Source organism: Struthio camelus, chromosome 2 (assembly GCF_040807025.1).
Source record: "Struthio camelus isolate bStrCam1 chromosome 2, bStrCam1.hap1, whole genome shotgun sequence".
NCBI classification, from domain to species: Eukaryota; Metazoa; Chordata; class Aves; order Struthioniformes; family Struthionidae; genus Struthio; species Struthio camelus.
The window spans coordinates 173506498-173523448 of record NC_090943.1 but is presented as its reverse complement, the minus strand read 5'-3'; the positions used below and the strand labels follow the sequence as shown (position 1 = coordinate 173523448).

Genomic DNA, 16951 nt, shown 5'->3' with positions numbered 1-16951 from the left:
TTCATTCAAATATTTTCTCCATGTATTCCAAGAAGTATATTTGAAAAGAGACAAAAGCAGGACTGGCAGGTGACTGGAATGGATGCTGAAAAGGAGTTTTTCATTCCAGATATAGATGCTAAAACTTGCCAAAAATTTATGCAGGCTCCATGAATGAATGAAGAAAAAAAAAAATGTCTATATGTTGACTGAAATGCTGCACTGGCTGAAAGAACCAGATTGGGGTGCGATGTGAGGGACCTTGAGAGCTTTGTCTCATATCAAAATAGCATAGTTGCATCTTAATCTGCTGTCCTTCCAGAATGAATTTTGGAAAAACTGCATGCTTTTTGGTGCCTCACTCATACCACAGCCTCATACAGCGGTGATCTAAGGACTACCTAGCCTAAAGACTAGGTCAAAAAACTCTTAATAGAGCATCATGGTCTTTTTTTTTTCCCTTCATCACCTAATAATATGGCTTTTATTCTCTTTGAGGACCCAACAGACTGATGATAGGCAATAGCGAGGTTTGAAGTCCCTATGCAAGTGCTGATTAATTCCCGATGCTTCTATAAACTCCCTAGTTATGTAGGCTGACTGAATAGACAATCTCAGAAAAGAAACCCAGGGTTGAGAGATTTACACTGACAGATGAACAAGATACTATTTGCAGGAAAATGAGTTTTAGTTGAGGATCCCTGCAGCAGAACTTCCTTCTGGAAATGGCCAACACAAGGATCAGCTGCCTTTACTCAGAGAGGAAATTTACCAAGATAAAACCAAGACAGAAGGAGTTTCTTGTGTAAATTCAAGGGGGAAAAGAAAAGTTGCCAAATAGGGAGAAGAAAACCAGTGCTAACTGTTAAAAGAAACAAAACTACTATTAAGGAGCAGGCCCTGCTGAGCTCCACGGTACTGCAACAGCCACCCAAAAAGAAACAGACAATAGTCTGAGCCTCTCTATTATACTCGAGGACAGGAAGACCTACAGTAGCCAGCATGACCTGAACAGATCTAGCAGTCAAAAGGTTTCAATATTGTTTGTTTAGGCCCTCTAGTACACATACCCTCAAGGTCAGACTTTGCAAGTCACCTGGGTACTCAGGCATCCAAATGCTCTGAAGCCCTAAATCAGGAACAATTTATCTGCTGTTACCTTTTGCTAAAGCAAAGAAGCTGATTGCCTGCAGCACGGGCTCTAGGCAGACCCTGAGCAATGTACGTTATCTACCTACTGCAGGTGCCAGAGGCCAAAGCTTCCTACCCATGTTCTGCCACCACTCTTTGCTCTAAAAAGAAGGAAGAAACTAGGCATGCTTGTTACACATCATTCCCAGCAAATTAGTCATCCCTAAAGCACAATGCAGAAATCCTACCCAAAACTCAATGTGGCGAGTTTGGAGGGTTCATTCTAGAAAGGGACAAAAAAAGGACATTGCTTCAAGCAGCAAGAAACTGATGTCCTCAGTGCCGATTCCACAGGCAGGCAAAGGGGATCCTCTAGAACCGTGATGGGAAGCAAGTAGTACAAGGAGGATTCCCCCTCAGCCATCAGCTTACCTGAGTTATTTCTGCTGTCATCTATGTATCTATGATCATCAGCTGCATCAGGTGACTGTAAAAGAGCAGAATACATGAACATCTACCTCTGTAACGTTAGTGCCAGGTAATTACCCGCCTTTAGCCTTCCAACACACTAGAGAGAACCTTTTGCCCTCAAAAGCGCTGTTGATACAGCAGCTGGGGCATGACACTCGGTGAATGCACGTGATAATACATTCATCCTTTGTGCCAAAGTTGAGTAGTCTGTTGCTTGAATTGCAAGATGAGAAGTGCCTCTGCCCAGCAAAGCTAGCCTCTTAATACTTTTGGGTGGGGGGGGGGTGTAGGACGTGACAGGAGAGGCAGAAAGCATAAAGAAGAAAAGGAACAGAAACATGAAAGCCAAGACATGAGAAATCTACACTTCCTTGACAGTCTTGAAAGTCTTGGATCCTAATTCTGCATCTGCAGTGTTTCCAGGCCTAGCTTCATAGGCAAAATCAACCTTCTTCACTATTCAGGTGCGTGCAGAGAACTGACATGCAATTACAACCTAGCAGACAGCCGACATCTTCACAGTTCATCTACAGTATAGTTACAGTATATGGCAATTTTTGCATCTGTTTCTTTGGCAGGATGCTGGATACATTCTAGTTTGAAATTAACATCTGCTCCAATTCGCAACTTGTTGGCAGTCAGTTTTAATTCTCATTTTTCCCCCTTTTAATTCTCATTTTTCACTTTAAAATGTTTCAGAATCAATCAATTGTCTCTAGACGTTTGCCAGAGTTGCCATGGGCTTGTATCATGCCCAAATTTGGTGACCTTAAAAGCACTGAGAAATGAAGCTCTAAGGTGAAGATGGAGCTGCTTTATATTTGCAAAGGCTTTGTCATTAGTTTTAAAACCATCTTGACTGATTTCTTCACCATCCCACTCGAATGAAGTCTCCAGGAACACCTGAATTATATAGCATGGCTAGTCATCATTGCCTCCCACACAGACAGGCCCTCTGAAGAGGTAGTTCAACCTCTACTCCAGGTCATCACCGCATTTGCAGGCACTACCATCAAATCGGGCTCTAACCAATCTAGTAGCTGGCAGGAATTCAGCATGCAGTTTATACCTGGATTTCGTAAACAGGTTTGGAAGAAGGAATAGCAGCAAATTCCCGGTAGTCAAACTTCTTTTCGGACAGGGACTAGAAAGGACAGCAAGAGAGGAAACAGAGAAGAAAGAGTAAGGGGAGAGGAACAGATGGAAAAAACCGCAGCAAGCAGAGGGATTTATTCAGAAACAAATGCAGAGGTAGAGCACCGTTCTCAGTTAGTGCCAAGGCGTGCCTGGATACAGTCTCTGAAAATGAGACATCTCTGGGACATTGTCTTTTATCTCTGCTGGTGTCAGGACAGGAGCTCCAAGATGGAGAGAAGGCATTGTGCGCTCCAGCAAACTGCACATCAAGTTAGGTAACAACCCTATCTTCATGGAAAAATTACTGGCAAGATTTCTGATAGTTTTAGCATAGCCAAGATTTCAAGCCAGAGTTGGCTCTACTGTGTGACCTTGGGCAAAGCTGTGTCCCCTCTGTGCAGCTGTTCCCACTCTTCTGTTTGTCCATCTTACTAATTTTGGCAGCTATTTGCAACAATCCTGTTGCATTTATACAGTGTCTAGAAAAAGCAAGATGCCGATTTCAGCTGGACTTCTCAGTTTTATGCTATTAAGAAGACAAGCAGGTGAAGTATCTGGAATGAAAGGCTTTCTGAATGCAGAGATGGACGAAGAGAGAAGAAAGGGGTGGAATAATAAAACAGGGAAACCGAAAGGAGACACTAAAATTCAGTTGTTAAAATTCTGTGCCAAGATGCCCTCATCACCATTCTGCACATCATGCAATCAGACCTGGGTAAAGTATTTAAGTAGGGATCCTATGGCCCAGATGTATGATCCACACCCCAGGTCAGTGACTGACAAATCCCAGGATTACAGGCAGAACAACAAAAGTAAGCAGAAGTATCTCATACCAGCCTTCCTGGAGAAGTGACATTCCTGGGACTGCAGTCTGCAAGAAAAAAATGTGAAAGCCCTATTTAGTGAATGGCTGTATTACACATCATAACACTTCCCCTGCCATTTAGCAACATATAAGTGTAATAAAAGACTATGCTCAGGAGACTGCCTCCTCAGCACAAGTGCCTCTTTCCTGTCTTTTTGGTCATGATGCTGTGTTTTCTTCTGCTCTGGTTCCCTAGAACCATACCTCAGATGTTTTAGTCTCTTAAGTTTTCTATAGGATGGGACTATCCCCTATGCTGAGAGATGTCATAGGCCCCAAAGGACCTTCCAGTCTAGGCAGAATGAGGAAGCTGTTTTTAAAAGGTCTGATTTCAAGCACAGAAAGAAGCTTAGCTAAAAAAAAACAAAAACAAAAACCAATAACTTTTATTCCTCACAGGTAGGGATAGCTATACAATACCTTCAAGTGGAGTTGGTGATGGGGTAGGAGCAGGTGAAGGTGACTCTGCCAGCTGCTCCAGAGTGCTGCGTTTTTTTCCCTCCTTGGACTTAGCAATAACCATTTGGGCTTTAAGAGCATCCTGTTCAAGTGACTTCATCCTGCCTCAGAAAGAAGGGGTGGAGAGCAACAGACATCAGACATTGCCATCTCTGTAACAGATTATTATCTGTATTATCTGTATTATCTCTTCTGTACCAAGCAGCCAGACCACACACAACACGCTGAGGGCAGAAAGGTGAGATTAGCACATTGGCCCCTTGGCTTCCTGAGGGAGACAGACTTTCAGAGTACAAAAGGAGAACGGCTTGATTTGCTGTCATCAGACATTAATATCCTGAAACACACGCGCACACACACACACCATCAAGTGCCTTGAACAGACAGAATCTAGAGCTAAGCACCAACTCTGCAGGAAGCTGCAGGCCTTTCTGGAGGTGCCATATATGATGGGAGGGAGTTACCCAAGTTAAGAAGGAGGGAGGCGAACTGCCTGGGCTCAAATGAGGAGGATCAGGTTTCATGGGCTTTAGTCTCTTTTGTGCTCTCAGTGTGTTGTATCTTAACCCTCTTCTGCCATGAGGAGATTATGAGCTGCCTAAGAAAACGTAGGCTCAACTCTGAGAAGTGTCTGCTTCCCAAATATCAGACAAGCCCAGCATCCCCCCATCTCATTCTCATTGAGATGACTGCCAGTAGTCTGCAGGACCTCAAGTTAATGAGCACCAGCAACTACACTAAAATTTTCTCCCTACCTGTAACAGGGCACAGCAGGGAGCACTGCACTAGGATGCAAGGATACAGACAGGGATTGTTGAACATGCAGCTGGCAGGGGAGGGGCTGTGCACACCTGGATTGGCTTCCTGACCCAGGGATTCTTGAGACGTAACTCTGCATTGGACTAGGCATCTGAGCTGGCCTGGCCCCAGGAGCAGGTGCCCACTGTCGGGATTGGTACAACTTCCTGGCCAGATCCTGCTCGTACTGTTTAATACTGTCTTCAAGAGCTGAGGATCTGAGGAGGAGGAGGAGGAGGAGGAGGAGGAGGAGGAAGAGGAGGAGGAAGAAGAAGAGGAGATGATGGTAATGAACATCACAGCAGACTAGCGCAGGGAAAGAAAGAAACAGATACAAGCACATACCCTAGTGAGGAAAAATGTGTGTCTGATATAGGGGTAGCCTTGATTAAAACAGGCTCCTATATCTGATCCTGTCCAATACCAACTGCTGCAAAAAAAGCAGGACCCTCCAGAGGGCAATCTGGGATGACGTGCCCAGAAGGATCAGCCTTTACAGCCTCAGCATCTAGGGACTGCCCTCCTCATGTACTGGGAGAAGAGGACTAGAAAGACCCAGTAGACCAACAGAAAGGACTCAGCAGGTAGTTGCAAAGAATTGTGTATGTATGCATGCATGAAGCTGACTGAGTTCAAGACATGACAGAGTGTGTGTGCGCGTGGGCACGTGCATATGCACACACATGCACACAAATTTGGACAGCCGTTAGTGTACATTTGAATACACATATCTGTCCATCTGTTAGCATGCATCCTTGCTTGACCATGAGAAAAGAGGATGCAAAATGCACAAGCGCATCAGGAGGGTGAAGTATTTGCCACAGTCCCTGGAACACACGCAATTGAAAAGGAGAGTGCATTCAGAAAAAAAGCACTTGCATATTGGGGAAGACTGCTAAGATGCATACAGCCCCTTCTAGACACCTTCTGTCCCTTCTGGATATGTGCCTGTACCTTCTCAATCACATTCTTCCTATGTGTGTGTGTGCTCAGACCACTTATGCAGCATGAGTCCCAGTGCATTTGTCTCAAAAGAGCATTTCGGGGTGGAGGGGGGAACAGAGCAAGGGAGGAACACATGTCATGGCAAGGCACTGATGACGGAGCGCGTGAAAGGAAAGCCCAAGAAGGTGCAAACTGATGAGGTCAGGAGTGACAGCACACAGATCAGAGAACTAGAAAGAAGCAGAAGATAGAAGATTAGAAAGAAAGTAATAAGGTCAGTGACATGCACTTAAAGAAAATACAGGTTAGTGAGGCTGCAGCATCATGTGCAGGGCAACCTAGTCCTCCCTCCCACACAGCATATGTAGTGCTGCCTGGGGATCTCTGGAACAAAGACCTGAGACCTGGCTGCCTGCCATCACATCGCTGTGCCTGCTTAGCTATAGAAGACAGGTCCTAAGAAGACCAGATCATCCTGGGAGATGTGAGGTAGCAGGGGACAGTCTAGCACACGCTGAGCTCAAGTATCCATCCTTGGCATACAAAAAGGAGCTATCGTTATGGTGACCGACTTATTCCTGCCAATGCCAAAATAAGCAAGGCCTTAGCTCTGTCCAAGGAATCAGCCAGACCCTTCTCTGAGGACTGAGGAAAAAGCAATACCTTGGAAGGTATTGCAAGAAGAAATAAACGGAGCTGAGGACCTGGTCTGCAGAACTTAAAAATGGTAAGACCGGACCTGATACTTGAAAACCAAGGCCATTGCAAGTGGCTTCCCCTTGGCATGTGTCTTCCTGCATCTGAATGGCTCTCCCTTCACTAGTTCATTTTCCACATTGGAATGCAGAGATTTCTATTCTGCACACAGCAGCCAAAAACACTATACTTAACACTCACTAATCCTCCTAACAGTGCAATGCAAAACTTGTATTGTGCCCTAAGCAATTTCAGCAAATAACCAGCTGATCCACAACCAGGATCACAACCATAGACAGGTGTATGGTATTGTTAGAAGAGCCAATCATGTTAACATTAAAGTAAAAAAATTGCTGTTTTATTTTTCAGCATCAGAAGTTTCTTCGTTTGCTGGCAATAGCAGCAAGCTCCTGTAAGAATACAGACTTTTGAGCTAATTCGTGCACAAGCTGTGACGCATGAGCAGTGTCCGCATAGTTACTTTGCTTTCAAAGGTTTGTATGGGCAATGTCATGGTCTTCCAATCTACATCCATCTTAAACAAAACTTTTATTCTAGCATTCCCTGGATATTTTCATGTTCAGGTTTAGGAAGGAATCAGAGCTGATTTATCTCAGCCTGCCTGCCCTGTAGTATGAGGAGATATGCATGGGAAGTGGAAGCATGAGGGAGAGAAAAGCATGGGGTTCTAATTGGGAAGGGATGAGAGATCAGTATCTATCATCTCAAAGCACAGTCATGTTGATTTTCAGCTAGAGCAGCCGAACAGACAACTTCTGCTAGGTCAAATACAACAGTGGAGGATTTTTTAGGTGCAAAGACTGAGCAGCAACTCCCTGCTAGATGCTTACTCCTGCTGACTTTGTGGTGATTACCCAGCATCATATTGAACTTCATTTTTTTAATGTGTTTATGCTCATAGCTTCCCTATGAGTCAAGAAGTGTTATTACACTCATCTCAGAAGAGATGAGTAGCACAGCAGCATCTCATGAGATCTGCAGCACAGCAAGATCCAGTGATCTGCCCAAGGTCATAAGGAACTATAAGGCATAGCAAGAATTTGGATCTAGTCACCTCAGTCTCAGCCCAACCGCTCCTCAGCAACGGTTTGTAAGCACGCATTAGCTCTCCAACACCTACCCAACTTGTAGCCCTATAATACAAGGACAGTGCCTTTAGTCCAGGAAGAACGTTTCACAAATTCTCTTCCATTTGTCAAGATTTCATAAAAGGGTTGTTCGTCAAGTAATACTTTGGAGTCATTGGTTCTGGGTGAGCTCTCAGGAAAAACAAAGTTTGCTTAATAATAATCACTTCTTTTTGTCCAAACATATACTTGAAACATTTTTTTTTTCAGTTTTTGAGTTGGGTTTTCTCTCTTGGCTGCTTTAGAGGACTTGTTTTTGAATAATTTTAAAAAGTTGCATGAAAGTCCATTCTATTCAGAAAATATACTGTAAATGAGATAAAAACATTGCATCTTCGTGAAAAATAGGAAAGAAAGAAATCCTTGCTTAATGTGAAAATACAGAACTTAATTTGTAAATGATGCTACCTGAAAATGCGTGAAACAGAAACCATGGGAACAGCAGCAACTAGAAGAGGAGTGAAATGCTGAACAAAGCACAATATTCAGCAAGTCAGAGTAGCAAATACAATCCTATAGTTTTTGGCGCTGCATTACAGGAGCATAAAATAGCAGCATGGGGCGAAAACAATCCTGACAGAACACACGATAGTAAGACACTGACTCATTGTTGTGCCTGCATTTAGGCATCTCCATTAGCGGGGGGGCAGGGCGACAAAAGAGTATTGAGTAAAAAATCACAGAATAATTTGTGTTGGAAGGGACCTCTGGAGGTCACCTGGTCCAAAAGCTACTCAAAGCAGGGTCAGCTTCAAAGGTATATTAAGCATGCTACAAGATGACAGAATTCAATCTCTTCTAAGTTAAGGTTTCAAACAACAGATAGGCTTTCCAGGGACCTGTTCAGTTTTCTGACCCTATAGGGCAGTGCAGTGAAACTCAGGCAGTGCTTCAGGAAAAATTTCCACCTGGGAGACAGATCTGGCTGGGGACTCTTTCAAGACAAAGGAGTTGGAGCACGCCAAGAATTTTTTTCCTGAAGGACAAGAGCTCTGGTACTGGGAACATTAGTTCAATCCAGTTTAAAATAAACCATAAGCAGATGAGTGTTATGATCTCCAAACAACAGTGGGACTCTTTAGACCCTCAAAGCTCTAGATAATTAGCCAACTCTCATCACTGAGGGTTGCACCATTCATTTCTTCATCCTCAGAGCCTTCTCAGGAAGACAGCACCATTATCATCCCTGTCTAGGCACAAACACTGGCATTGCAAGGTGGTAACATAACTCAGGGCAATCCCTCCAGTGCCCTATCTAGCAGGTTGGGAAGGATGAGTCTCTAGCAGTCTTGTTCCTCTGAAGGTCTCATTCAAACTCCAAAAGAGACTGCTTTCAGAGTATCCTTTGAATAACCTCCTACAGGAACACTCAGGGAAGAAAACTAGTTTTAGGAGCAGCGTGACCACTTTTCAAAAGGAATTATGTGTTGTAAAGGCCTGCACTAGCTGCTAGTCTTAAGTTCTGAGGTAGGAAATTCTCTCCCCCAAAACAATTGTTTAATTATGCATTCATAGCTGATGAAATAGCTGAATAAAATTATCCTAAGTCTTGCTAACTTCTTGGCTTCAGCAAGTCTCCCCGTCTAGCAACACTGAACATATGAAATGCTCTTTCCCTTTTTCATTTTTCAGTCTGTTCCCTTGCAGCTTCACTAAATATCATCTTCACATGTTACAAAAGAGGTGGGGAGCTGTGGGCTGAGAGAAAAGGGATACATTCACTATTGTATAAATGTGTTTTGAGTTGTTTTTTTTAATAAAAAACACAACTTTTTTATAAAATCATGTTCTCATGATTGTGCAAGTGCTGTTGAAATACGAGAGACATCTCACTCATGCACCTGCCTGAAGCGGACGAGCTTAGCCAGGCAGTGGGTGCTGTGCACTGTTTAAACAGAAGCAATGTGCTACTACAGCCTCCTCTAACATCTGTCTTAGGAAGGCTTGTGTGTTCCTTGTTTTTAATACCACAGATTCTGAAAAAAGACATGCAGCAGCTCCCTTCTTCCTGAACTAGCCTATTGAAGAGAATAGGGAAGAGTCTTCTGTCTCACCGTGCTGCCCTCCACATTGCTCGTTTCTCTGCCTCCAGAGCACGACGCTCCGCTGGAGAAAGTTCCTTCTCCTGGCCACTCAGGAGCTCAGGACTCTGCATTCGCAACCGCTCCTGGTGCCGCCGTTCAGCTTTGGCTGTCCGCACAGGCGCCACCACTGGATCCCCTCCTCCAAGATATAATGGACTCAGCCTGGAGAGAGAGGGAAGCAGTGAGAGATTGGCTGGCCTGGTCCACTACAACTCTATCTGCCTGCTCTTCTCAAGATAAAGGTGGTGACCAACACTCCCAATCAATCATTCTATACCACATCCAGGTTCAAGGACATCACCTTGGGTGACAGAAGGACACAGAACACAAAGGTCAGTTACTCCTAAAAACCTGGTTCCAAGGAGTTTCCTCTTTTCCACCAAATCCTTCCTTTTATGCCTCATATCTGCTGAAAAGCAGAAGCTGCCTGCTTTATCATCTGGCAGTTCTCAGGCAAAGGACGTTGCTGATCCACCTACCCAGACACAGAGCTGGTTCTCTGTTCTGACTTGATTCCCTCTTCCAGCGAATTCCTCTGCGAGCTGCTGTTCTCATTGGCTTCCGAGAGTCTAGAGCAAAACAAGCATGTCAGCTAATGGTACCAGAGGCTGCCATACCCAGAGAATGTTCAGAACAGATCCAAGCCCTAGGAGGCAACAGCTAGTTCAGTTTGAAGACACAGTTTTTGACAGACTTGAGTTTTTGCTCAACAGGTCTGTCTCCACTACTGCAAATGTTCCCTTGTTGATCTCATACAGTTCAAGGTCTCCCTGTCTAACCTCAGAATTCATCTTCTTCATTTGGAGGTCAACCATGCCCCTTCCACTAACACACACGCACCCTTAATGCACTGTACTTGCTGACAAGTTCTTACACAGTTCTAGCATGGCTCTTCCCAGCTGCCATTATGTAACTGGCAGCCTGGCTGCTTCCTGCTTTTCCTTTGTTGATGTCAGATCTGCACAAATGTTAACAAAAAATTGATGCTCCTGGGTTGTAAGTGAATGCAAGCCTGGGGAGGGAGGTAAGGACAAATCTTGAGCAATCTTATAGCACTGATTCTCAGTGTAGCGACTCCATGCACAACTGCATGACACTTTGAGGATTTATGCTCACGATCAAGTTACTGCACACATCAGATCAGCTGAACTGTAGTTACCATCTGCACTCTTAAGATGTGGCACATTCAGACACTACTCAGTCTAACCTGAAATGAAAGGAGATCATACAAACCCACATCAAGTGTTTTCCACAGGTTAAGAACATGCACACAGTTACTGTAACACTGCTGGCAGTCAGTAAGTTTACCATGAATTTGAGACCTTACTTTTACTGTTCAAGTTTATATTGATTAAATTCCAGCTTCTGTTCTAGCATGACAAAAATATTTCAAAAAACACAAATTCAGTCTATCCCACTGCCTCTCCTTTGTCCAAGCACAAATAACGTGCAACTGAAAATCTTATACCAGCAGTTGCCTATTCTTATACAGATAAGCACTGGTAGGTGCAGGCTCCCCCACCCTCAGAGCTTTCCCTTGTTAAATTCACTGCTGACAGAGCAAAGCAATCTGATGGAGCCAAAGCCAAACTCAGTGCTCTCTAACCTCCCGTGTTTCAATACGCAAAAAGTAGGGATAAGGAGGCCTTCACATTAAAGCAAGCAGTCGGTTTGCATTTGGCTGCTGCCTTTCTTTAGGGTTGTCAAGTAATGAGCTAAGGGCAGCACAGGAGTTGGAAGGTCTCACTGTATTCATGTTGTGAGAAGTTCCTCAACACAGACTAGACAGAAACAATGGAGAAAACAAGATTCAAAATGACAGGATGAGTGTTTTCAGCCACTGCAAGACTGACAATGAAAATATTTGTGAAAAGAAGAATGTCTTACCATAGACTCAGGAGAGTGAGTCAGACAAGGGCAAGTCCAAAAGCAGGAGCTTCAGCTTTAATCTACCACAGCTTTATTTTTATCTGAGGTCTTATGAGAAGGCTGTTCTCATTCCCCAGCTGTATGGCCAAGAAAAAGGAAAACATCAAGGCAACCTGGAGAACAAGTCCAGGAGACCCGGGAAACAAAAGCCTAATAAACAAAGCTGGGGTAGGTTCAGCATCAGGGCTTATCCTGAGTTAGCCATCTCCACATATCAGTGGTTCTATATACTCAGGTGTAGAACTGAAGGAGCTATTCTTCTGAAAAGAAAGAGCTGGGAAAAAAACTGCATATTGCCCATTTCTACCTCCAAGAAGGGATGCTGTCCAGCCCTCTTTCCTGAAAATTACTGATGTTGGGACATCTCTGTGAACACATGGGTAGCACTGAGCTAGCACAGTCTATCTTACCGAGCTTCTGGGGCCTGGGTGCTCCTTCCATTTAGCCTCTCAATCTTGTACTCAATTCCTTCAATGATGACGCTGGATTGCACGCTCATATCAGGTGCCTGTTTTACCATCTCATCCTCTTCCCCTTCATCTTCCAACAGAAGGGCACGTTTCTGCTGCAGTTTTCGGGCTGCAAAAATAACACAGGCTCATCTTGGAGCACAAAGTGCTCACTAAACCCCCACAGGGATGCGACCTCTGGGCAGATCCTTATGCTCATCACCCTTGCAAATTTCTGCTGTTCTAAGTCTATATCCTCTCCATAGATGCATTTATTTTTACACCACTTCATTAATGCTTCAGATGTAATAAGCTCTATCCCACTCCCTGAATTCCTTCTTCCTTATTCACTAAACTTTTTTTCTACAACTCTCTGGAGTTATAATTTCAGAGACTTTCACTTCTCAGCATTCCTGGACACTCTATAGCATAAACGTTTCCAGCAGCTCATCCCGCTGAGTTTATTTATCCTCAAACTGGAAGTTGCGTGCAGACCCTTTTGCCCCCTCCCCCAGAATGTTAAGCTCTAAGAATCTGCACGCACATGTGTTGTGCCTGACCTTCCCACCTGCCTCCTTGAGGGAATACAGCCTGGAGTGCCAGTGATAGGGCCCCACATATGGCATTGAACCAATGGGAACCATCAGGCAAGCAGACACACAAATCACAAGAGGATGAGAGACAAAAGGGGCCAGTGAGCAGGCTGTTCTCTACAGACTCCTACAAGCACACAGGTATTCTGACCTGTCCAACATAACTGCAAAGCAATAACTCTGCTTATCCCATTCTGTTAAATACTTTTAGAATCACAGAATGGTTGAGCTTGGAACGGACCTCTGGAGATCATCAAGTCCAACCCTTCTGCTCAAGCAGGCTCACCTAGAGCACATCGCCCAGGACCTTGTCCAGACAGCACCTCCACTAGTCTGCATGGCAACAGTGGAGCATCTACACAGCTCCTTAAAGTTCAAGTACCTCAAGCTATCACCAAGCCTTATTAATAACCACTCATTGGCTTTTGGAGGTGTTGGATTCCTGGTGTGTGCCCTCTCACTTGCCTTCCATTGAGAAAGAATTCACTGGAGCAGGCCAAATTTCCTTGCATAGATTCTAACATACCTTCCTCTTCCTTCATCTTCTTCAGGTCATCCTCTCCTACCAAGGAGACACGCTTGGGAGGCTTATCCATCTGCTGTTGCTTCACCTCAATCTCAAAATACTTCTGTCTCTCACGGAAGGATCGCTGCTCTGGGCTGTGCAGTCCACTTGGCAGCAGCACCTGTGACAACCACACGAGGCACACTGTCTATCCAGCAGCTGACCCAAATCCTTCCCCCCACCTCCCACCCTGAAGGGGGTTCTTCACCCATGCCAACCCCAGCCACATGGCCAACATCAACACCCTCTTCTTCCTCCCAAGCCATCCCTGCATGCCCACATCAGGATCTGGTTCCCATGCTCACAGTCCCCAAGGCCTGAATGGCAGAAGTCCCCATCCAATGTCCAGTTCCACAAACAGAACTCACCTCTGGGGCGGTTCTGGGTTTCTCTGTGCTGGTCTGACCAGGCAATTCCTAAGGATACAGAGAAAAGGGTATGTTCTGAAAACACCACTCCTTATTCTTTCTTTCTTTCTTTCTTTCTTTCTCTCTCACACCCGATCTCGTGCTCTTAGTCAAAAGAGAGACAGCAAGAGGCAGACTATCAGGAGTTCTGTTATGATGACAGTCTAAGCTCCTCAACTGAGTGACAAAGACACCTTATTAACAGCAGTAGATCCCAGGGACTCCTGGACAGTAGCTGACAGACTGGCTCATGAAACAGTCCCAGAATCAACACAAGACAATGCCACCTTAGATCTGGCTATCATGACTAATGAGGATTTAACTTAACTTAAGGGATAAATTAAAAAAAAATAATTCAATTTTAAAAGGGCGGAAATTGAAAAATATGGGGAAACAGTTATGTGAAATAAACTGGAGCCAAAGGCTCAACTTAGGATGGAGAAGCCTTAGGCTTTCTTTCAATCAAAGATTCAGCAACTACCCAAAATATACCTCAAAGAAGTGGAAACACTGTCCGGGAAAAATGAAATTCATATTTAACAGAATAAAAATCAGAATATTGGAAAGACAACTACAGGGACCAGAAAAAGCAACTGATCAATGAAATCTATCATGAACCAGAAAATGAGAACTGCCAACAATAATTAAAAAATAAGAAATAGTTTTTTTAACTACATAAATGAAAACAAACCACAAGAAAAGAGCAAGCAGATTACCTTCAATTTCAGCTCTATCCAAATGCAATCCAAAACCTTACAGAAAGTTTAATTTTGTAGAAGGAGCATGATACTGGGGGCGGGGAAAAAGTATCACTGTTGATATTTTGTTCAACAGTGAACAAAGCTCTGGGATAAATATTCAAGGATGAAAAGAGTTAAAATGGAAGTAAATGGAAAAAAGTAAAAAAAGGTGAGATCAGGATTAATCTAAAATATCCTTCTTTGATAAGACAAATAACTTTTGAGAAAAAGGAAACACATAGATTAGTCTGAGACTTTGAAGATCAGTCTTGGGACCAATCATGCTTAACATTTTCATTACAAAATTTTCATTACAAAATTTGACTCTGACACCAGGAAGGTAGGAATAAAATTTGTGAATAACAAAGGCCAGAAGACGAATGCGCAGTTTACAGAATCCTCTGAAAATTATTTCATTCATCCCACTATAGTGAATGAGGACAAGCACTATAACATTGAAAAGGTTTGGAAATCATCCTAGAAGGACAGGTTGATTTGATGAGGATGAACATAATTGAATACTGCAAAATATAAGGTGATCTATTTCAGGATCAATAATTGTGTCTTAAACCAGAACACACTATCTGGAGACTATGAAGGAGAAACCCTCCATGGAGAAGGTGCAATCTGATTCACGAGAATCTGGTGATCAGATTCTCTGATCAGATTATCCGGTGGGCAGGCTAATGCCAGAAGAGGCAGGTCCTAACGGCTTCCTTAAGCTTGCTTCCACTAACAGTCATCTAACTCTGAGTAAATCAGTCTAAGTTAGAAATGGCCAAAAATCAACCCTTCAAAGAACAAATGAACAAAGAGTTGTCAGCCATTTTAATTTACCAAACCAGCTCAACAGAAGGCCAGATGAGCACCAATGCAGGACAAGGCAGACAGCAGCAGGACAGGATTAGCTTAGATAAAACACGAAGTTGCCATCGCAAGTCGCTGCAGAGTAACCATAGCTCCCAACATAGCATGATTATGAAAAGGATGAGAGTGACCCACCGAAGGATAATGAAAGGTATTGTCAATGAGGATTTAGAAAGAAAGAAAGCAAAAAAACCAATACTAAAGTAGAATGAAATCTTCTCTGAAACAGGAGTTCTCATTTGCATCAAAGATGTGCCAGAAAGAGCATTCAGATAGGAAAGGTGAAGAGAAAAGCTAGTAAGGGGATCAAGAGGACAGAGGGTCTTTTCAAACATAAGGACAGTGTTTTGCTTCTTTAATGTAGTAAATGAAGTAATGGTATGATTGTCTACAAACAGACAGCTCCAGAGAGCTTGCATAACTGGAGTGCTGCCATGGATGAATACAAGCTCTTCAGGAAGGGCAGGCAGGAAAGACAGGGTGGGTGATGCATCAACAGCAAGTTGAACACAGGTCCGTGCTATGCCTTTGCAGAATGAGGGCTGGCTGCATACTGGGCTGCTAGAGTGAGGCCAGAAGGTCCAGGGAAGCAATCCTTCTCCCTTCTCTGGCACTTCTGAAACCACATTTGGAGCAGTGTGTCCAGGACAAGAACGGTACTAACAAACTGCAGCAAGTCTAGTGGAGGACCATCAAGATCAAATGATCCTAGGGGGCTAGAGCACGTGAAGTATGAAAAGAGGTTTAAAAACCCATGCTTCTTCAGCCTGGAGAAGAGGAAGTTAAGTGGGGGGATCAAACTCCTGTCTCCAGCTACCAAACGGGGGGTTAGAGAGAGCATGAGGTCAGACTCCTTTCAGAGGTGAGAGGCAACAGCCACAAGTTGCAGCAAAGGAAACTCTGATAAAATATATGGAGAAAACTCTTCACAGCAGCAGTGGTCAGACACTAAAAGAGGTTGCCCACAGAGACCACAGAACTTCCATTTTTGGAGATATTCAAAACTCAGCTGGACCGGGCCTGAGCAACCTGATATAACTTGAAAGGTGGCCCTGTTTTGCATGGAGGACTGAAGCAGATGACTTCCAGAAGTCTCATCTAGCCTAAATGGTTCTACGATTCAAATACTTGGGAGGGAGAAAGGAGGGGAGAAGGATAATCCTGATTAAGTTAAAGAGAAAAAGTTGTGCAAAAAAAAAAACACCTCAGAACAGGTATAGCCTGGCCTTGGAGCCTGGAAGTTCAGAAAGTTTCTATATATCAGGGTAGGAAGGCTATGCAACAGCATTGTAATGTCCTGGAGGACTAATAGGGACATGAAATTTGATGAGCTTTCAGAACTTAAAATATTTATTGATAGGACTCTGCAGGGTGACCACCTGCAACTTGAGTAGACTCCCAGGTTCCAAGGGACCTCAATATGTCCCTCTCTCATGGCAGCTTTCCTTGGAGGAAACAAATCACTATCTATCTCCTTCCTACCCTCCTTCTTCCCCTGCTCACCCGCAATGCTCAGTCTTCTGTCTACTCCACTGCTTCTGTAACATTCCATCCAGCCACCACCAGTAATTACCTTTGTCTCAAGCAGAGGGTGTGACAAGGGTACTGCTGCAAAGGTCTTGTATGCTTGCTTGACATTGATGGGGATCTCATCAGGAGAGGGGGGTGAAGGCGGCTTTGGCTACAGG

General features: G+C 44.0%; 1 protein-coding gene across 39 annotated transcripts in view; it reads right to left on the bottom strand.

Moving 5' to 3' along the window:
- The window catches only part of SCRIB (scribble planar cell polarity protein), a 121548-nt gene that overhangs the window by 10071 nt on the left and 94526 nt on the right, over positions 1–16951 (bottom strand). For 19 of the 39 annotated variants that reach the window (XM_068933730.1, XM_068933727.1, XM_068933706.1 and 16 more), the window contains 9 exons: positions 16837–16944; positions 13618–13665; positions 13211–13370; positions 12053–12221; positions 10193–10282; positions 9684–9875; positions 4004–4143; positions 3552–3589; positions 1543–1597 (listed from right to left, as the gene is read on the bottom strand). In XM_068933730.1, the coding sequence (XP_068789831.1) occupies positions 1543–1597; positions 3552–3589; positions 4004–4143; positions 9684–9875; positions 10193–10282; positions 12053–12221; positions 13211–13370; positions 13618–13665; positions 16837–16944 (1000 nt within the window). Of the gene's footprint in view, positions 1–1542; positions 1598–2650; positions 2726–3551; positions 3590–4003; positions 4144–4893; positions 5059–9683; positions 9876–10192; positions 10283–12052; positions 12222–13210; positions 13371–13617; positions 13666–16836; positions 16945–16951 lie in introns of all 39 variants that reach the window. The other 20 variants (XM_068933688.1, XM_068933697.1, XM_068933691.1 and 17 more) reach the window with 3 other exon arrangements.